The sequence below is a fragment of the Dermacentor variabilis genome, chromosome 5 (assembly GCF_050947875.1).
Source record: "Dermacentor variabilis isolate Ectoservices chromosome 5, ASM5094787v1, whole genome shotgun sequence".
NCBI classification, from domain to species: Eukaryota; Metazoa; Arthropoda; class Arachnida; order Ixodida; family Ixodidae; genus Dermacentor; species Dermacentor variabilis.
Genome location: NC_134572.1, coordinates 25,221,411 through 25,243,740, shown reverse-complemented (window position 1 = coordinate 25,243,740; position 22,330 = coordinate 25,221,411). Strand labels below are relative to the sequence as shown.

The following is a 22,330-nucleotide window of genomic DNA, read 5'->3' as shown; positions in this document are numbered from 1 at the left end:
GCAAGTGTTGGCACAATGCTTACACAGGCTTAGACACTCCCAGAGTAGTTTCTGCATGAATTCTTTTCCTGTTGTTAAATTTCCCTTACCAAGAAACAGTAATTTGCATGAGAGAAACACAGTGCGTTTTAGATTAAGTTTTATTGATACAGGTAGAATGTGTTGAAATTTTGCAGTAATGCCTACGCTGTTAGATATGTGTGTTTTAACATAGTCAAAATTATCATCCCATGTCACGCTATTATGAAAAAGCATACCAAAAGATTTTATTGTGTGAGCTAACTGTTGTGAAATTGCCTAGAAATATTTTACTCTAATGAGTAACTGTAAGTTGGCATGGATGAAAATGAACAGTTTTCATTTTTGCCATAATTTATCTACAAGCTGGCTTCACTCCATGTATGCAGATGTTTGAGGGCATTATTAAGTTTAGGTGTCGAGCACTGCTGGTAAGGAAGAGGCTGGTGTCATTGGCATACAAGATAACAAGATAAAGGTTGGCTTTTCGCTGATTTTGCTTATGTTGTTGATATCAAGGACCCAAAATACTTCCTTGTGGAATGGCAGTAAATATTTGATTAAAAGATGGAAAAGATGAGACTGCTGTTGCTATGCTTGCATATTGTCTGTGTTGCTAGTAAGGCTTAATAAAAAGGAGTGGCTTGCCACAAGCACCATTTAATTGCAGTTTTTAAGATAGCATTTTATGATTGAGGCAACCAAAAGCCTTTCAGAAATGCAATATATAAATGCCTATACATACCTGTCTCAATTCAATATCTTTAAGAGCAATTTCCTTCTGAGCTGGCAGGGCAGTTTCAGTAAGCCTACCGTGGAGAAAATCGTACTGGGATTGGCTTTTAAATTGCGATGCTTTACAAAATTTAGTTAGCTATTTGTGAGTAATTTTCTCCAGTCCTTTGAAAAATCTCAGCAAAATGAAGATTGGCCTGTAGTTCGGTAATTCATTCTTATCATTCTTTTTATACAAGACAATAACTTTAGATATCTTTGTCATTTTCGGAAGGCAACCCGTCAGTAATGCAAGGTTCTGAATGCGAGCAAACAGGGGAGCAATAATTTCAAGCACCAACATTGCTGGTTCAATCTGAATATCATCAACATCTGGCACTCTATCTTTAAAAGAGGCGTAAATGTCTTGCATCTCAATTTGATTAGTTGGCTCTAAATAATAGATTGTGGTCATTTTTATTGATATGACATGCTACAGGAGAAGCGAGTTGTCCAATAGTGACTGCATCCTTAAAGAGCTTTTCATATTGTTCAACAAGCTATAATCTATGTATGTGTTGACCATTTGTGATGAGTTCAGCAAAACTCTATCACAGTTGCACATGTTTAGCAGCCTATTAAGCTTTCTTCAAGCATCTGTTATTCCATTGCAGCATTCCCATCTAAACTGGTCATGCAGGTACTTGCTCTTCTCGCTACCAAGAAAGATAGGTCAGCTTATTGTGGTACTGCTTAAATATTTGAAGATCAGTACTTTATTTAGATTTAAGAAATTTTTTATAGAATCTCATTTTTTTGTTTTATTCTTTTTAAGCACTCATGGATAATCCGTGGCTTACAGTTGTTACCATGTATGTTGTTACCCATTATTTCAATTAAATACGCTTAGTTGATGCACCTAAAAAATATAAATAAATGCCTCATAAGCTGCTTCTGCCAATTCACAACATCAAGCTTCTTTTTTGTTTTTCTTTCTTGAGCCTTTCAAGAAAGGCATCCAAAATTTGAGCTGTGTTTTATTTTTTATTGTTGATTTCTTGGGGTATTGGTTTGACGACGATTTCTACAAGAAAATGAATAAGATAATGGTCACTGATACAGGAGCGCAATGTTCCTCATACCACACACAGTCTATGCTGATGTTTGTGATAAAAATGGCACTGTTGAATGAGTGAACGAGGCCATAACACATATTGCTGTGTTTGCTAAAAGCTTATGGCCATTTGAACCTACAGTGTATAAAGGTGTCGCCTGATTTGAAAAAGATTTCATAAATTTATGTTAATATCATCTTTGAGTATTCATTTCTATCTGTTGTCATACATTCACGCATATGGAGCTCAAAAGATTATCTGGGTGATCAGTAAAAGAAAGCAAGTTACCATCGGGCAGTTGGTATTTTATACAGTAAACATATATGTGGGACAATATGCACAAAAGATTTCAATGTTGCTTGTCATGCAAGAAAATTCTGGTAAAATTTCTGAACTTTTTTTTTCTAAAGATAGCTGCGCAAGCACCATGTCTTCTAGCTTGGTCAATAAAAAAAAAACTAATAGCGATTACGCTCGTACACCTACTGTTTATTTTATACCAAATCTCATTTGCCTAGTTCATGTGTTAATCTGTGTGAGGCAGCAGAGAATGTAAAGATCAGAAAGAGAGGACGGCAGTCATATTTTCAGTGTATAACTTTTGATTGTGAATGATATATAGCATTTTCAACCTATCGATTTTGTTGATGATGTAAGTTTAAGCAATCCTGATTGCTGATAAAGACTTTCACTTGAATAATGTTGGTGACTTGTCAAATTATTGATGTTAGTAGTATCTACAGGCAGGAAAGACTTACTGAAGTCTTCAGTATTTGTTGCCAGGTTGCAGCTCTTTTCATTGACTTATGAACAACATTCCTGCAGTACAAAGTAAAGGTGCTTATGTTTGCAAGAGAAACTGCTCAAGACTGTAGCTAGGGCAGATTAAATGCTGAAAGTACTCCATCTTGCAGTTTTGCTCTATTTCTGCCTTTTGCATTCCAGGAGGTGATGAGTGACCTGGAAGAGAGCAAATACCAGAATGCGGAGCTGCGGCTTTCGATCTACGGCCGATCACGCAATGAGTGGGACAAGCTGGCCAAGTGGGCTGTTCGGAATACCATGTACTCGGACAACGTCCGCTGGCTTGTCCAAGTGCCCCGACTCTAGTGAGCGATGACATGTGTGCTTCTGTCATGTTGTGAATGCTGCATGGCCTATTTCTATGCAGTTGTGGTGAACTTAGCCAGCTTAAAAATGGCCTAGTAGCTTGAAAGTTTTCTCATCCCTCATTACTGTTGGTTTATGAAACTTCACACATCTGCTGTCACGTGCCAAGCAAGTCACTCTAATCAACATTTCACTCAGTCAAGTACTAGCATGGTAATCTTCAAATACTGTTACAAGAGATGTCTGATCAGAAGTAATGTTTGAAATGTTATGGGTTCTGATAAAGATATCTAGACCACTGAGGTTATCATTGTTCAGCCACACTAAAAATGGACAAGCTGACGCTTTTTCAGATAAACAAGGCTTCATCAGTGTGATATTATACACGGTCACCACTTGCAACATAGATCTTGGAAATGAATGCTTTTATAGCATGGTAGGTATATTCCTGTCAGTGTCCAGCTCTATGGGCACAAATAAGTGCAAGTGTTGTAAGTGAGAATTTCAGTGTTTTATTGCTAGATATGTTGGTTCAGATAATCTGCATGTACACATATGGTCATTTTGTATGCCCACAGTTTGGCTCCTCCATCTTAATGCAAGCATTACATTGTAATTATTTTCTCTCCACCTCTAGCGATGTATTCAAGTCCAACAACATTGTGAATAACTTTGAGGAAATTCTGGAGAACATCTTCATGCCTCTCTTTGAGGTCACCAACGACCCGAGCTCACATCCAGAGCTGCACCAGTTTCTTCAATACGTGAGTTTTATGCAATGGCGTTAAGGAGCTCGTGTTGCAGGAAATCCAGTGTCGGCGTTGGACGTCGCTTTGGTAAAAAAAGATATTCGAACCGCCCATACCCAGGCCCTTTATGTGGCAGAAGGAACTTACTGACCTTATTGTATGTATTTCTCAAGCTAAAATATGTTAAAAAAATCGTAAGGGATGACTTGCACGCAACCTACAGAGATGATAGCTCTCGGATTGTAATTTTAATATACGAGAAACATAGTTCTGCTATGCGAAAACTGAAACAAACCCCTTTTCCAGCATTTCTACAATTCATAGACCGCCGACGGCATCCGCCATTTGCGTGCACTGGCGCATGAATATCTGGCAGTCCACGTAGCGGCGCGCCCGCTTCCTTGAAACACTCACAGATAGTGCTCGCCTCCGCCGCATTGCGGCCCATGCAAGAGGCTGTGTTTCTACCATAAGGCCTGCCTTCGTGCATAGCATTCGCTGCGAGCATTTCCCAGTAAATATTACTGTTAGATATGCTGCAGTTGCCAGGAAGCGTGAGAAGCAGTCAGTGATCTTTGGATGCTGTCGCGCTCCACTCTTAAAGAAAGCTTAAGCGTCATCCAAACTTTTTCACTTAATCAGCAGACAGAAATTTGTGCTGCCAAATTTAACTTTTTTGTTCACTGTTCTCACAAAGGAGTATTTAGGTGTCACTACATTTCAACAAGACAATAACCTAAAGAGCTTTGAAACTTAAATTATTAGAGTCTAAGTTAGCAATGGAGGCCCAAATAATACATATCAGGAGGAATTTCGGTGTATGGAAGGAAGCAATCTCTTTATGCATATGATGCACTCACTAGGGCACTTGCCACAACCATCATTTGTTGCAGTAAATAAATTATGGCTCACGAGGCACTTATCAATGTGCGGTCACAAAATGTGACTGAAACGTAGAATGACTTGCAATAGTTCTGCAAGTCCTGCAGATGCTGACCCTTCATGGTTACTTGTTCAACGGCCAAGCCATAAACAGTGATGGTGACCATTGGGTGCTTTGTCATGAAGCCTGAAGACATAATGCAATTGATTTTGCTGAGGGGACAACGAACAGCTGGTCAAAAGTATACATACACCGGCCCTGACACGTCAACCACCAAGAGACCCGAAGAGAACTCAAAGCATCAATAATTAAGTGTACAAAAATACACAGATGCAAGACCTGACTGAATCCTCCACTCGTCGCTGATCATTTTATGTAATCATAATAGATTGCAGGTTTCAAATCACAGGTACTAGCATATTGCTGGTTACTGCTTGATAAGATGGTTTAAGCATGAGAAATGTCATAGTGTTGGTTAAGATGTTATAGGCGGTAATTGTGCTTGTTGCACTTGAAAGTAATCTTGCTTATTCACCAAAACATTTAATCTAAGATGCCTTGGAAGACCACTTATGAAGTGTATAGTGCCGCTGACACAATGGTAGCTGCAGGACAGAGGTAATATGGTAGCTAGCACATTGCAGTTCTTTATCACTCCATGTCATTCTATATATTCAGTATGCCTGTGCATGGAGTTCAACCTAAATCTTTAGCATGGCTATACTGGAGAACAGCCTTCCTAAAGCCTGTACAAATATCAGGTGGCTTTCATAATATGCTGAGTTTTGAAGAAACCTAACCACCATATTGTCACATTGTTGTGACGGCGTAGAATAAGACACTTGTCAAAAGCATAAATTCAAAACATTACCAACTCTTTACTGGCCGAACCTGCGCCTAATAATACAAGTGACACTCAAAGCACAATGATAGCGGTGAGTACAGTCTCGGCGATCGTCAAAATCTGGTCTGTGGGTCAAGCGCGTTGGCTTTTATACATTACTCGTCAACCGTTCCAGCATAATCGCTGGTGCCTGCGCGCCTTCCACAAAGTACTGCACAATTCGTGTCGGGCAAACAATCTGATTACACAAAGTTGTTCGAGAACAAACACAGCAGATAGAATCAACAATAGAAAGGTTTAGAATAGGAGCCCCAAAAGATTTGGGCCCCAAAGAGCTTTGCAGGTGTTAGCGTTGGGGCACTCAGGAGCAAAGAATTCTAGAATTGGGCTTTGTGTTTCCAGATAGTGTCTTTTGCTTGCAGCGCCACTACGGCATCAAAGAAAACATATTATGAACATTAAAATAAAATATACCATTTTACGATAAAAATAGTAATTTTGACTTTAGTTTTTTTTGCATCTAATTACAATTTAGAGGTTATTCTATTAGCAGCAAACAATATGTTGTGCTTATTTTTGAGTAACCAACTTTACATGCCTTCACCAGCCAAGTTAAGCCGTGTTAAGCCTATGAGCCATGAATCGACAATCAAATTTGGAATCTGCAGCATCTAATGAATCAAACTTCATTATACACAATTAGCTGAGAGAAAGCGATAACCACAGTCACTTCTCCTAGCTTACGAACATCACATGTTACCACGAATCCAGCCCAGTTTGATGCTAGGTTATAGCCATCGCTTCAATGACTGCTGCCATGTTTGTTTACGCAAAGCTTTTGGGACTCGCGCTGAGTTCATGCATGCGTGAAACTCAAACATAGTTTGTGTTTCACGCATGCGCAGTAGCTTTGATGCTATTTCTTTCAGGCCCCAAAACGTTTGGGGCCCTTATTTTAAAACTCTCTAATAACATTTGAGTAAGTTCCAAATCATGCAGGCACATCTTGTGCTGAGCGATAACACGAAGTTGTTAGCTGGTGAAATGCAGTCCCCGAAAAAAAGGATAAATAAGTACACATGTCAATACCCCGCTCTTAAAAAGCATTGTGCCGATGCTACAAATGCAAGAGCAAAAACTGATGCACACATAGTAAAGAAAAATAATGAACAGAAAGAGAAACAATGTCTCAGAGTTCATTACTCCTGGTAGAAAGCCTTAAGGTGCACAACATAGACTACGTCAGGTCGCAAGCGGCGCCTCTATGACAGTGAAATGCTGTCCGGCATGACCTCATAGTCGAGTGCACCAACACATCAGATGATCTTGTAGGGTCTGAAATTACGTCGCAAAAGTTTCTCACTAAGTCCTCGTTGGCGAATCGGGGTCCAAACCCAAACACGCGGTCGCTGGGCTGGTATTCCACGTAGCCTTGTAGAAGATTGTAGTGCTGGCTGTCTGTCCTTTGATGGTTGTGGAGGTACAGGCAAGTGAGTTGTGTTTCTTTGGCACGCTGTTGGTAGGCGACGACATCAAGATTCCCTTTGTTGGTGACATACAGCAGCATGACGTCGAGAGTCATCATTGGATTCCTTCCGTAAACCAACTTGAACCATGTGATCGATGTTGTTTCTTGCACTGCCGTGTTGTAAGTGAAAGTTGCTTACGGAGGGACAGCATCCCACATATTGTGTTAGATGTCGGCAAGCATCTTGTTCAGGCATGTTCCATTAGACCATTTGTCTGCAGATGGTAGGCAGTTGTACTCTGGTGACTTGTCTGGCTGTATTTCAGGATGACTTGAGCAAGCTCAGCTGTAAAAGCTGTTGCTCTGTTGGTAGTGAGGACTTCTGGTGCATTATGTCGCAACAGGATGTTTTCGGCGAAGAATTTCACAACTTCTACCACGCTACCTTTGGACAGGGTTTTTGGTTCACTGTAGCAGGTAAGGTAGCCGGTGACCATGACAATCCACTTGTTTGCAAATGTTCACATCAGAAAGGGCCCCAACAAGTCCATCCATATCTGCTTAAATGGTCAGCAAGGAGACTTGATCAGCTGTAGCAACCCTGCTGGCCTTGTTGGTGGTGGCTTGCATCGCTGGCAGTCATGGTGCGTCTTGATGTAATGGGCGACATTGGCACTCAAGCGGGGCCAATGATATTTCTCCTGAACCCTCATGAGCATGGAAAAAAAGCCAAGATGTCCTGCCATTGGGTCATCATGAAGGGCATGGTCGCATGTGAACCTCTGGTCACAGTGCTGAACACACAACCATAAAGTTGTTGGCGAGGACTGGCTCAAAAGTTTTTCTTTACGAGAACATCGTTTTGCATTGAAAAATAAGATAATCCGTGCTTAAATACCCTTGGGACAAAGTCAATCTTCCCTTCCAAGAACTCACCAAGGCTTCTTAGCTCCAAGTCTGCTTGCTGCTGTTCGGAGAACCTACGGCTGAACCTGCAACGACGGTCTGTGTTAGTGAACTTCATTATTAATCCGAGCCTTCCCAGGCTTAGGCAAGCACAGCTCAAAAGTCTCAATCAATGCAAGGACTGCTCCTCGTTGTAATCAAGGATTCAACAAGCGCCAGATGCTAATTGCCGCATAATAACCAAGGGATGCACTTGACCACTTCCCCAGAGCCCTTACAGAGTTTCAACATCAGAATATGAAGCATAAGGCAGCATGTTGATGAAATGCTTCGTGACATCCTCCAGCTGTCAAAAAGCCTGTGGGTGTCTGATATAGTCTTCGTTAAATGCAGTCCCCGGAAAAAAGATGAATTAATTAGTACATGTGTCATATTCGTAGAACGCAATCTGTTTGTTCCTATTGCACATTGTCTCACTTTGAAGCAAATTTGCACATCGGGACTTCAACCATCAATTAAGAAGCAAATGGTTTTTGAATGATTGGCAGAATACCGCTGCAGTATTTTGCTAGATGTTGCTGATTAATTTTTTTACTGTCTCTTTTTTTATTGCATCTGTGAGAATCTTGACCATTCCTATGTTGGCTCATCACAGTTGAAAAAGTGTGAATGCATTTAACTTTAGAGATGTTAGCTATAGTCATATTTTCTCTGTGGCAAGTAATTTCTTGTTTGCCTGCTTTTGATCTTCATTCTTTCTGGCAAAGCTAACATAAAATGAAATAGTTGTTCTGTTGAAGTGTTATATTTCCATCCTAAATATAGCTAGTCATCACAGCTATATTAATTTTGGTTATCCAGACTCCATTTCTGCAAGTGGGTAAAACTCATGTTATATCGCCTCCTGTTCTCATAATTCATTTCTTTAATTATGACACTAGTGGAAGTGAGTCATGCAAATTCTTTTTGTTCCCTCCATGTTAAAATAAGGTACCATGTTTTGTGGGCTTAGGTTGCATCTTATAACACTCTCTTATGTTAGCACTGAATTTATCCCAAGCATTGTTTCTGCTACTCTTTTGTCAGATTGTGGGCTTTGATTCTGTGGATGACGAATCTAAGCCTGAGTACCCCATGATTGACAAGGATGTGCCGCTACCCAAGCAGTACACCGACACAGAAAACCCAGCATACAACTACTACCTGTACTACATGTATGCCAACATGTGTGTCCTCAACCACTTCAGAAAGTAAGCATGTCAGTTCTTAGCTGGTCAATAAAGGCCTCTATTTTGAAATACTGGTGGATGCAATGGCACTGGCCTTGAGGGTTATGCAGGAAGTTAAGCATCCAATGATTGTCACCTTGCTATTACTCGCTATTGCTTTCTTTCTTAGTATAGACAGTTTTTGTGTCATCAGAGGTTTAACTGACAGATGACAGTGCAGGAAACGTGGACATAATGAAAGAAGTTAAACATGGAGGCTGCTTACTAGTAAACAGGGCATGACACATGTTTAAAGAACACGGGAACTGCAGGCTTGGGGCTACATGAGCAAGATAGAGTGATAATACTGCTTGGTTTAAGACCAGCTCAATGTAAACATGCATAGCTATATTTACGAAATGACTTGTCTCCTCTCATCCTGTTGGTTGCTGCATGCTTTGGCACTTGATTTTGCCATCAGAATCTGTCTGTGGGGCTGCGTTACAAAACTAGAGTAGTTTTGTCAGAAAATTGTGGGAATTCATAGGAGTTAAACCACCATCTAATGAACTTCAAATAACAAAATTATCTATATAACTAAGTATTTAACTTTTCATAGCCTCTTATCCATCAAACTCCATGTATTTAGAACCTCCATATAACGAAGTGTGTTTGTATGCAATTTCATTATAATGAAATTTTGCTTCCGGCGCAAAGGATTGCCGAGTCAATAAATGGCAACATCCATGGATGCAGATGGTCAAATGTTTGAATTACAAGCGGCTGCTTCCAAATGCGCCTCTCAAATCTAGCTCAGCGCGAATGCTACAAGATCCTATCGCACCCCGTGCACTTTGTGCTTTAGGTGTGAGAGAAAGTGTGCAAGGGTGCGATGAGAAAGATGGTAGCTACATAGTGCCACCTTCCCGCTTGTGCAAAGGGAAAGAGGCGGAGGGGAGGGAGCTCGCAATAAGGTGATCAAGTGCACGCGAGGGGGCCAAGGAGGGGGAAGGGGGAGAGGGGTAAGGTTGCGCAGGTCTCGATTTCTGGTGCGCGTCTTGGTCGTGGCTGCGCATGGCTATAAGCACGGCTGGACGCAAACGCAGCTGCGCATCCTGCTTTAGAGGTAATTTGCCGCGTGTGCAAATAGTGGGCGTGTCGAGAGGGCCTGGCATCGTGTAAGCTGTCTTCCCATGCGTTGAGTATTGGAGATTGCGTAATCTCGAGTTTCAGTGACCCGTTGGAGCGAGAAGCAGATGAAGCATTCGCTCCCCACTGCCGACACTTTTCATGATAGCGTCGTCCTAGTGCGGATGGCGCTATCAGCTGCGGGGGTGGAGTGCATGCAACAGCATGGCTGGCTTCGCTTAATGCGTACTGCCGATGTGACAATATCGTTGACGTAGCATGAAATCGTATAATTTGTCGCCGACTCTCAAATTCATCAAAATGAATTGTTTTCTCACTCAAGTTTGCTTTTTATTGCGATTGCAATTATATGGACACTCCAAACGCATTTCTTTCATCGCCGTCAGGTTCTGAGTAAAGTACAAGGGCGATAACACTGCCGCCGCGCGCCCTATACTGTATGTGGGAGTGAATGCATGCGAGGGGAGCCGACAATCGCAGCTCAATCTCTCCCGCGATCGATTGGCAAGTGTACTTATTTGCATAAGAGGTCAAATTTCAATGCAACGAAATTTGAATATAGCGAAGCAAATTGCCGAGTTTACTGACTTGGTTATGTCTAGGGTTAACTCACGACTTTACAACTTTGTCCAACAAAAGAAATTTCAGCCCAATGTGTTGTGGCATCTATTTTCTTAATGCCCACTGCAATAAAGATAAAATTACTGTGAAAACTTGCTGAACCCATTGCTGATGCTTTTTGCATGTTCAGTAATTGCATCACATGCCGTCTACGCAACGAAATGAGTTCTGTGAAATGTATGCATAGTCAACGGTGATGAACTGCCAAGCCGTTAGCAGGAGTTTTAGGTTTTATACAGGCGGTGTAAATGTGCCAGTTGGCAGAATGATGACACATGCAGAACAGAGCTCTCAACTTTATGCACATGAAGCATTTTTGTAGCCCACACTTACATGCGTAATCTTCAGTTTTGTTTCATTACACAGCACTGCAGACAGCAGTCCTGACAGTGGAAGTAGGTGTCATAGGATGTCATGATAGACAGGGCAAGTGCAGACAAGTCATCTTATAAATGTAGCTGGGCATACTCGCATCAAGGCAGTCTCAAACCAGATGTTATTGCTAAGTGTTGCTCATGTAGCCCCGAGCATGCAGATCTCATGTTCTCTAGATAGGAGTCATGTGCTCTGTACTAGCGATGGAAAGTGTGGAACTGCATACTGTGTGAAAAGAATGCATACATCAAAATTTAAGTCCTTATGTTTTAGCATAAAATAATGCCCTTGTTTAATCGTGGAATGAGATGTTTTTTAATGATACAAACTTTTTCTGATTATTGGCTTCAGTTTAACCACATCGTCCTTAGGTGGCTTCATGTTGCTGTCTACTGCATAGTGTTTAGGAATTTTAGGAAGTCAAAAAACAATTTCAGAGAAAATACATTTACGATTCATTTTTTTGCCCAGACAGATACTATATGTTGGTATTTGCTTTCGCTGATTTTGTATCCAAGAAAGCTAGACAGATGTGCTGGTTAACATGTTCATGTATATTGATACCTGTGATTTGATGTTTCTATTAAGACACAAAAACAAGTTAAGGCTGAAATATCCGCAGAAGTAGTTTGGGTGTTAGTAATTACATGCAACCAACTAGGTGATAAATGCTAGGAGATGGGAATGGGTACAATATTAAGAAAGTGTCATTTTCTAAAAAGTGCAAAAAATATCTGTGCTTATTCACATTTTATGACAAATTTTAGAGTAGGTGCACTTGTGTGAATTGCAAGGTTCAACATAGAACATTTATTGTCACTTTCATTAGTCACTCAGGTCCCAGACATTAAGAGAGCAGCTGGAATGGAAATGCATCCTTCATTTTCATCACAGCTGAAACCAGCTGTAACTTCTAGATATCACTGAGCATTTTTTTTCTTTGTTATTACAGTGACAGCTGATATTGCTACACGTTAATGACAATATGTAAGGCTATGACACAGAAAAGCTAGTTTACTGAGCAAAAAAACTGAAGCCCCCAAGACAAAGAAAGAATTTGGTGGCAGCGAATGCCGCAAGCATGTTTTCTAATTAACCATGCTGATTAATTCCACAGCTTAAGTTCAGCTTCAGTTGACAGGTAGTGCTCAGCCTTTTAGTGGGCCATGGTTACAATTCTGGAGCATCATGGTGAATCATGGTCAACCAAGGATCATGGTGAACAGGGTATTTGTTGCCACAAGCACGTCATATGTTGGAGCAGTATTTTTATATCACTGAATGTCTGCAAAAAAAAAAAAAAAACGGAACATGTGACGTTATGAAATCCATGAAATCCTTGAAAGCTTTTGACAATCCTGCCACCTTTGTGCCTTGACCCGGGGCTTAGCGTATGTCACAGCGCATTGATGAAGGTGTTGCCTTGCTTTTCTATTCTCAACTTATCCAGGAAGCGTGGCTTGAATCTTTTTGTACTACGACCACACTGCGGAGAGGCAGGTCCTGTGCAGCATCTCGTTGGCGGCTACCTGCTCTCTGAGAACATCAACCACGGGCTTCTTCTGAGGAAGGTGGGGAAGCACACTTGTTTGTGTTGTGCTTTCGTTGAAATATATTTGGAGATTAAGCTAGCATCTATGCTTGTTTAGTTTGTGGTCAGCTGCTCAGTGCAAAACAAGCAGGCAACATCAGCAGCACTCTTTAAGTATCATTTTTCTTTGCCTAATGCTTTGAAGTGACAGCTCTTGCCAGCTCTTTCTTAGCTCATGATGATGTACAGTTCATGTAAAAAAATTATGGACTGTGAGATCTGAAAAAACGTTGAACATTTCCCCAGCCTGAACACAGTGCCTGATTTCCAGCCTATACTAGTGTATGCAAATAACATAGCTTTGTACGGTTTTACTGGATACAGCCACAAACTGCTCAAAAATGGAATGTTTTGTCAGATTCTGCTGTCCATAACCTTCTGACACTGACTGTACAACATTGTGAATGCAGCCAATGTTAGCCAGAGGCTGGAAGAAAGCAAAACAATCCCACCCTTTTTCAGAACCTGTTCTCAAGTTCTCTGTAGGCCAGCTGACTTCACTGGTGAAAAGCTGGGCTAGATGTTTCAAACATACTGCATAAAACCACGTAGGAAACAATATTGTTGGTATTGTCTCTCTCCTGGTGTGCCATGTGAAAAACATATAAGCAAAGAAACAAAAATTTCCGCACATTTCACTTTATTGTTGTGTGATGCATTGCTTACGGGAACGTTTCCCACATCTGTCCTTGATTACGATGCACATCTGATGCCATCCTATGATTAATCTTTTTATGTATGGAAGACAAGGAAACATGAAGCTTAGAACGACAGAAAGCTGAGCTAGTTGGTAAGGATTCATTATGCAAAAAAGAAGTGAGGCGTGCAGACAGGACACAAGAGTAGAGAAGTGGACAACACGAACGCATTCGTGTTGTCCACTTCTCTACTCTTGTGTCCTGTCTGCACGCCTCACTTCTTTTTTGCATAAGGAAACATGATTGAGTAAAAGTTGAGTATGAACATCTAAGCTTCTAAAGCTGCTGATGTCGCACAATGTGGTGTGGATTACACAGAAAGAAATTGTTTACGACACGCATTACGATGTGACTTAAGAGAGAAAAAGAAAAAGCATGCCAGCCTGTCTTATGCAAGTTATTCAGGAGTGACTTATTATATGTCCATATACTATAGTAATGGGCGACTTCAATGCAAAAGTGTGGAAAAGGCAGGCTGGGGAACAAGCAATTGGCAACTACGGCATCAATTCTAGGAATGCTAGACGAGAGATGCTGGTAGAATTCACAGAAAGGAATAAGCTTCGAATAATGAACACCTTTTTCAAGAAGCATAGCAACAGAAAGTGTACCTGGAAAAGCCCTAATGGTGACACAAGAAATGAAATTGACTTCATACTTTCTGCTGACCCCAGCATAGTGCAGGATGTAGAAGTGATAGGTAGGGTAAAGTGCAATGATCATAGGTTAGTGAGGGCTAGGATTCACCTCAATTTGAAGAGAGAAAGAGCAAAATTGGTCAAGAAGAAACAGGTCAATCTTGAGGCAGTAAGGGTAAAAGCAGACAAATTCAGGCTGGTACTTGCAAACAAATATGCAGCCTTAGAACAGCGAGATGATGATGACATAGAGCTAACGAATGAAACTGTAACTAGGTTGGCTTCAGAGGCAGCATTTGAAGTGGGAGGCCAGGCACCAAGGCAACCAGTAAGCATTGCAAGCTCTCCCAAGTAACAAAGGACCTAATAAAGAAACGACAAAGAATGAAAATGTCCAACTCAAGAGATAAGATAGAATTCGCAGAACTGTCAAAACTGATCAACAAGGCGGAAATAAGTGATGTTCGAAACTATAACGTGAAAAAGGCTGAAGAAGCCGCAAAAAATGGATGCAGCCTGAAATCAGTGAGAAAGAAACTTGGAATAAGACAAACCAAGATGTATGCACTAAAAGATAAGCAGGGTAATATCATCAGCAATCTCGAAGATATAGTAAATGCAGCAGAAGAATTCTATACTGACCTTTACCGTACTCAGACGACTCAGGAGCGCTCTATTCAAAACAATAATGCACAGTATACAGAAACTCCTCCTATAACTAGCGATGAGGTCAGAAGGGCCCTGCAAGACATGAAACGAGGAAGAGCGGCAGGAGAAGATGGAATAACAGTCGATTTAATTAAAGATGGAGGAGACATAATGCTTGGAAAACTGGCAGCTCTTTATGCAAAGTGTCTATCGACTGCAAGGGTCCCAGAAAACTGGAAGAATGCCAACATTATACTAATCCACAAAAAGGGAGACATTAAAGAATTGAAATATTATAGGCCCATTAGCTTACTCCCAGTATTATATAGTTACCAAAATAATCTCCAATAGAATAAGGGCCACACTGGACTTTAGTCAACCAAGAGAACAAGCTGGCTTCAGGAAGGGATACTCTGCAATGGATCATATCCATGTCATCAATCAGGTTATCAAGAAATCCACAGAGTACAATAAGCCTCTCTATATAGCTTTCATATATATTACGAAAAGGCATTTGATTCAGTAGAGATACCAGCACTCATAGAGGCATTACATAATCAAGGAGTACAGAACGCTTACGTAAGTACCTTGGAAAATATCTACAGAGGTTCTACAGCTACGTTAATTCTACACAAGAAAAGCAGGAAGATACCTATAAATAAAGGGGTCAGACAGGGAGACACAATCCCTCCAATAATATTCACTGCGTGCTTGGAAGAAGTGGTCAAGCTATTAAACTGGGAAGGCTTAGGAATAAAGATCGACGGTGAATATCTCAGCAACCTTCGGTTCGCTGATGACATTGTTCTATTCAGCAACAATGCAGACGAGTTACAACAAATGAGTGACGACCTTAACAGAGAGAGTGTATGAGTGGGGCTGAAGATTAATATGCAGAAGACAAAGATAATGATAAATAGCAGGGAAAAGGAACAAGAGTTCAAGATCATCATTCGGCCTCTAGAGTGTGAAGAAGTACGTTTACCTAGGTCAATTAATCACAGGGAACGCTGATCATGGGAATGAAATTCACAGAAGAATAAAAATGGGTTGGAGTGCATACGGCAGACATTGTCAGCTCCTGACTGGAAGCTTACCATTATCATTGAAAAGGAAGGTGTACAATCAGTACATTTTACCAGTGCTAACATATAGGACAGAGACTTGGAGACTGACAAAGAAGCTTGAGAACAAGTTAAGGACCGCACAGAGAGCGATGGAACGAAGATTGCTAGGCATAACGTTAAGAGATAGAAAGAGAGCAGTTTGGGATCAGAGAGCAAACAGGTATAGACGATATCCTAATTCACATCAAGAGGAAAAAATGGAGCTGGGCAGATCATGTAATGCGCCAGTTAGATAACCATTGGACCATTAGGGTTACAGAATGGGTACCAAGAGAAAGAAAACACAGTCAAGGACGACAAAAGACTAGATGGAGCGATGAAATAGGGAAATTTGCGGGCGCTAGTTGGAATCGGTTGGCGCAGGACAGGGGTAATTGGAGATCGCAGGGAGATGCCTTCGTCCTGCAGTGGAAATAAAAAGGCTGATGATGATGATGAATCACAGTATTAATTTTACTGCTCGTGCAGCAGCAGATGTGCATCATCTGCTCTTGATTTTCACAAAGCTAGTTGGACTTCTTTCTTAGGTTTAATTAAATTTGTGTTGTTTTCCTTATGCCTTGTGTCATTAAGTATGGACTTCCTGCCATTAGCACATGGGTATCATTAGGAATGTGCAATCAAAATTCATGCCTGTCTTTCTCTGTCTTGTGTGACATGCAGGTTCCAGTTCTTCAGTACCTGTACTACCTGGCACAGATTGGCATTGCCATGTCACCATTGAGCAACAACTCGCTTTTCCTCAACTACCACCGGAACCCGCTTCCAGAGTACCTCAGCAGAGGCCTGTGCGTCTCTCTCTCGACCGATGACCCTCTCCAGTTTCACTTCACCAAGGTACTCACCTTTTCTCTCAGTGTAGTCATAAATGGGCTAAATCATATAATATCATAAGTCATAAATATGCAGTATATGCAGAACAGCAAATTGGGCTAATTAGGGAAAATCTGTAGTCACCAGCACTACAAAAACAGACTTCATTAATGAGACCAAACATAAGTTCCCTTCTCCCTTGGAACTCCAAAGTTAATGCAATTGGAACTTCTCCCGTGCTGTATGTCCGTCTGAGGGTAAAAGTGTTTAGTTAGCTATTGATGGAATGCTTTACTTATATATTAGTGAGTGCTGATTGAAGCATGGTGCTTCAATATGCTTTCTTCTTTTGTTTCTGTGCTACTATTACCTGCTGCACACATTTCGACTTTGCCTGGGGGGGCCCGTGGCCACATTTGCACTTCACAAAGTAAGGCATCATGAGAGTATTGTGAGATCTGTTCTGTCCGCACAGTTGGCAACATTATTGCTTCTGCTTATGTTATTGAAGTTTGTCCTGCACTAAAGTTTCCTTTTAACAGAAGCCCTAAATTATTTTGTTGACTCAGTATGACAGCCAGAGACATTGATGGCTTGATGATTAAAATCTTGTGCTCAGGAACCCCTCATGGAGGAATACAGCATTGCTGCCCAGGTGTGGAAACTGAGCAGCTGTGACATGTGTGAGCTGGCACGTAACAGCATCGTCATGAGTGGCTTTCCACACAAGGTAGGTGCCACAACCTGAACACCTTATGTGTAGTTGACTTCTGTTAGTCAAGCATTGGTGAGACATACATGCTGGTCATGTTTGAGTATTGAAGTTCTTGCCAAATAATAGCGTATTTTTTTTTCTTGAGACAACCACTGCTAGTGGTCTGCATTCACTTTTCTTAACTCTTATGGGCACCAATTCTACCTGCTGAAGATTTTCATTCATAACGTTTGTTAAATCTTTAGCATTCTTAAGAACAGTCAGCATCAGAACAGGCTTCTTAAAAATGTCACATTTTTCTTTGAGTTTGAATGTGTCCTTAACTGTGGCCGCTCGCTTAAACTTTATAATAAACCAATTTCAGAAACAGGGCACGTTTCTCTACTGCACATGATGCATGCTTAGAAACACTTGAAAATTTCAGGAGTTTTCTTACAATAAACCTTCATTGTAAAAAACTCGGTGCTCTTCCGCTCTGTGAAGAAGGATGACCAGCAAAGCTGTTTATGTGGGCCCTTTAATGGCGAACTGCACCTCCGCCGTGGGTCGGCCCAGCATTGCACTATATTTGGGATCGGCCCACGTATGGGAAGTGCTTAATGCCTGCTTCACTTTGGCCATGGGTTGGCCCGGTATTGTACTATCTTTGGGATCAGCCCGCGTATGGGGAGTGCTTAACGCCGTATACCCATGAGACCACAACACTAGAATGTTTAGAGTCGCGGCATCAGTGGTAGACCACACGGGAGAACAAATTAGCTGCACGACCCTCAGAAACTGCACGGTAATGGAGGGGGAAGATGTCGCCGTAGCTCTAGCGGCAGCTGAAGGTTACCGCAGGAACAAATCTCTGATAATTCTAACAGAGTCCAAAGCAACATGCAGGAACTACATACAAGGTAGAGTTAGTAAGGAAGCACTGAGAATCCTCCTCGAAACAGAGCCTCCTAACAAAAACATAAAACATAGGATCTTCTGGCTACCGGCACACACTGGGATAGAGGGCAACTCAAGGGTGGACAGCCTAGTTCGCGAACTCACGCACCGAGCAGGGCAGTCGGAAACCCTAGAGGCCCCCTTAACGGTGGAGCCGACGTATGCAGAAATACTTAACCACTACAGAGGAAGGAGACTTAAATACCCCCCACCCCACACATCGCTCACACAGCACGAGGCAGTCAGCTGGCGAAGACTACAAGCAGGTACATTCTTCAACCTGCACACACTACACAATATGCTCCTTACCCAGTACAGGGATACATGTCCATGGTGCGGGGCAACCCCCCCATTATATCACATCACGTGGGAATGCAAGCGTAATTTCGCATTCCATAAAGTAAATAACCCAAGTGCGGAACAATGGGAGGGTCTGCTCACCAGCAGCGAGCTCGCAGCCCAACGGGCAATTGTGCAGCACGCCTGCGAGGCAGCAAGACTCAGCGGTGAACTGGAATGGGGGCACCAACCTTGTGAAGCGGCCAGGACTCAAGACATGAAGACACCGGCCCATCGCCAATCTCTCTGAGATATAGAGCAATTAAGTTTTTCCATTCCATTCCATTAACGCCTGCGTCACCTCCGCCTTGGGTCGGTCTGGCACTGCACTATCTTCGGGATTTTTTTCTACATGCGGACATGATAGTGGGGAAAGTATCCTTTAAGAGCTTCACTGTAAAAAATTGCTTTATTCAAAGCATCGCTTTATTTAAAGTTTTTAGCAGTTCCAACTACAGTGCATGGAATTTTAAACTGCATTATTGAAATTGGAATGGTGCCAGGCTGCACTTAGTAAGAAGTGAGGGATCTGCATGAGGCATGCTCAATGCAGCATAGACAGTGACCACAACCTTTTACTTCTCATCGTATCATTCAATCAATCTCAAGTGGCAAAGAGGGCTGTGAAGGCCGCTATGCCACGTGGTGGCAGCTTTTACTGACTGTGCCATGCAATGATAACCAACAGACAAGGCCGGTGTTCATAGGTATCAGCGGAATCATGGTCATGTTGCCGCTATTGAGCACAGATTTGTTTCAGTGTACTACATATGAACAAGTTCCTGTGTTGTTGGAGTACGCTTCCTTCATTAGAGTGGCTTTTTGATGATCTCTCCACTTTTAACAGAGCACCACGTGGGGATAACAGTTAATTTCCTGTCCCTGCCACAAAGATATATTGACAGTTTACTGCAGATCATTACTGTCAAAAATATCAAAGGAAGAGAATCCTTAATGTAGCCAAATGCTTTTTTAACTAGTGAACACCCAGCTGTCTATATTATCGCACTTTTTTCGAACGCATTTAGTTCGTATTAACCACTCTGACCACATAAGTCTAGTATACAGTAACCTAAGATGTATGCAACACATCTTAGGCATCAATATTTTCACTAGTGTTTGTAATTTTGAAGTCTCAAACTTGGTGTGTACAGTTGTTAATGAACTTTCACAAGTGGTTAATGAGTGCTATTGTTTCATGTTCCAAAACACTAGAAAATGTTGAATCCATACATTGACAAAGAGCAATAACACCTGTTGCCCTTTCAGGTGAAGCAGTACTGGCTAGGCCCCAACTACCAGAGGGAGGGTCCCACTGGAAATGACATCACCCGCACCAATGTTCCAGACATTCGTGTAGCATACCGCTACGAGACACTCGTTGATGAGCTGTCCACCATCTTCCGGACAATGCAGCCTACCCCCTAGAAGTGGCGCATTGTTTGCTTGTTGGTTCATGTTGTATACTTAGAGTTTTTAATGAAGTCACATTGAACAGAGTTCATTGATGTGCCAATGACTGGGGCTACTAGGCTTCTACTGAGTGAACAGTGATTTGTCTTTCAGCAGAAGACCAAATTGAGACTATGCCATGCAAATCCATTGGCACTATCTGAGTATGAGTGCAAAAGGAAGCCAAGAGTGTTAGGTAGCCTTGAAAAGTGATTATGTGTACCTTTATTGTATCCATAACTGCTTAAGTTATTGTCATGATTAAAGGACTTTCTTTATGAAACTGAGTTGCAGCAAATTTCTTATGCATGATGTTGCATGTTACTGACAAGGTACCCGACAAAGAAAGTTTTGTTTGCTTTGGTTTGGTTCTGATTTGGGATTGTAGTCATGGTTTTTAAGAAATACTTTTCTTTGTGATGTAGATGTCAATGTAGCATACAACAAATGCAGCCTAAATTGTCATCATGTTTGATTGTCGGCAATATTTTGCAGCAATGCTAAGTCTTGACAGTTTATGTCTGCTCATATCATTTTGTACATAGTAAGGCCAGGTTTGATTGAAATTTAGTAAATCAATTATGTTTGTTTAATTTGATGATCTAACAAAGGTTGCGCTATGTCAGTGTGTCTGCTGGTTCTCTCTTATTCATTTTACTGTTTGTATTTAGCATGCCTTGTAATGTCCAAGCATTAAAGGCTAGTTAGCTGTAGGGGCCTCATTGACATTTACTGTTCGTGCTCTTTTTTATATAAATTTTTGTCTAATATATCTAAATATAGAAAAGTAAATTGACTCAATACAGTGCCTACATAGTACTTGCTTAAGTTGCCCACTGACTCCTCATGGACTTAATGATGTCATTCATCAATATTGTAATTAAATTTTATATCTTCTCACTTGCTCATAGATCAGGAGTATGTGGTTATTCGAATACAGATAAAATATTCCTTGCTATTTGATTCCTATTCAACTCAAGATTTCATTATTCAAAGTTGTCAAATGTTAAATTCATTCAATACTATTAGGCACAACAACAATTCTTGCCGCCTACAGGGAGAAAAGCTGAGGCAAGTGGAGACTCATGTGGATGATTCTGCTACAGGAGAACCACGGATGTGGTCCAGACGAACAAACACAGCGAGGAGATCACTTACGCAATATAGTTACCAGTAGTTAAATGAGCATGTTTTGCCTGAGGCGGCATAGAAACCTCATCCTCGATTTAGGCAAAACAGTTAGAAAAAGTAGATATGAGAAATGCCATGCAAGTAGCCACTTAGGAACGTTTCAGCCACCGAGTGTAACTTCATTGCTATTTTGCCAGTTGTCTATCTTACCATCTCTGTACACTACAGCGAAAGCTACCAGTCGTGGTAGCCTACCAGGAACAAGAATTAGAAGAACGCCTGATCTACTGTCTCCACTCAGCCTGTGTGTGTCGCAGGCTGAGTGAATGGGCCATGGAAGGTTGGAACCATGTTAAAAACAATGGGCTGTGCTATAGCATTGCCTTTAGCTCTTTCAACGAACACTACACTACACTGGTGACAGAAGACCTATGGGCCCAGTGTCCCAGACGACCTAGCTATGCCACTGGCAATAATGATTAAAAATGTTAACTACAACGTATAAAGAAAATAATAGTCTCTGGCAGTTGCCGCATTGTGCGCCTGCTTTGTAGTGCAATGATCTTCGTGTAATATTTACTAATATCTTACCATGGTGTACATTTTCCTGTTTTCATTTCAATTGTACTTTTATATGACAAATGGTCTTGCATGCTATTACGTTGTGCGAATAAAGGTTTTGTTACGTTGGTGTTTTTTTTCTTTTTCCTTGTTGAATAGGCCTAGTTTATCGTTGATGTAACCGTAGTTTACCTCACACCCAATACCTTCCTCAAGGCTTGTAAGGTACTCATAAATAAATACAATTTCTTAAATTAAGTAAAATAAGGATACCGTAAGCAGACATGCGGATGATAAGCCTACAGCTCATTGCAATCTCTGCCCCGCCAGGCCCACTTGTGTGAAAATGGGTGGGTCGATGGATACATCGTAACCCGACCGAATGGTTGGGCTGACGCCATTTCACCGATGGATAAACGCACATATGTGACAATTGGCTTCCGCGGGGAAAATAAGGTAAGTCTACAGCCGGTTACAACGTGAGCGCGGCCTGGTCCATTCACTTCTCTGGAAAGCGCTGG

The 22,330-nt window shown here is 41.5% G+C and overlaps 1 protein-coding gene across 11 annotated transcripts in view; it reads left to right on the top strand.

Moving 5' to 3' along the window:
* The window catches only part of AMPdeam (AMP deaminase), a 136,205-nt gene extending 114,267 nt beyond the window's left edge, over positions 1 to 21,938 (top strand). For all 11 annotated transcript variants that reach the window (XM_075692001.1, XM_075691998.1, XM_075692005.1 and 8 more), the window contains 7 exons: positions 2,793 to 2,956; positions 3,595 to 3,721; positions 8,894 to 9,057; positions 12,611 to 12,731; positions 16,526 to 16,699; positions 17,295 to 17,405; positions 19,935 to 21,938. In XM_075692001.1, the coding sequence (XP_075548116.1) occupies positions 2,793 to 2,956; positions 3,595 to 3,721; positions 8,894 to 9,057; positions 12,611 to 12,731; positions 16,526 to 16,699; positions 17,295 to 17,405; positions 19,935 to 20,093 (1,020 nt within the window). In that variant the 3' untranslated portion in view covers positions 20,094 to 21,938. The remainder of the gene's footprint in view (positions 1 to 2,792; positions 2,957 to 3,594; positions 3,722 to 8,893; positions 9,058 to 12,610; positions 12,732 to 16,525; positions 16,700 to 17,294; positions 17,406 to 19,934) is intronic.
* Positions 21,939 to 22,330: the final 392 nt, after the last annotated feature.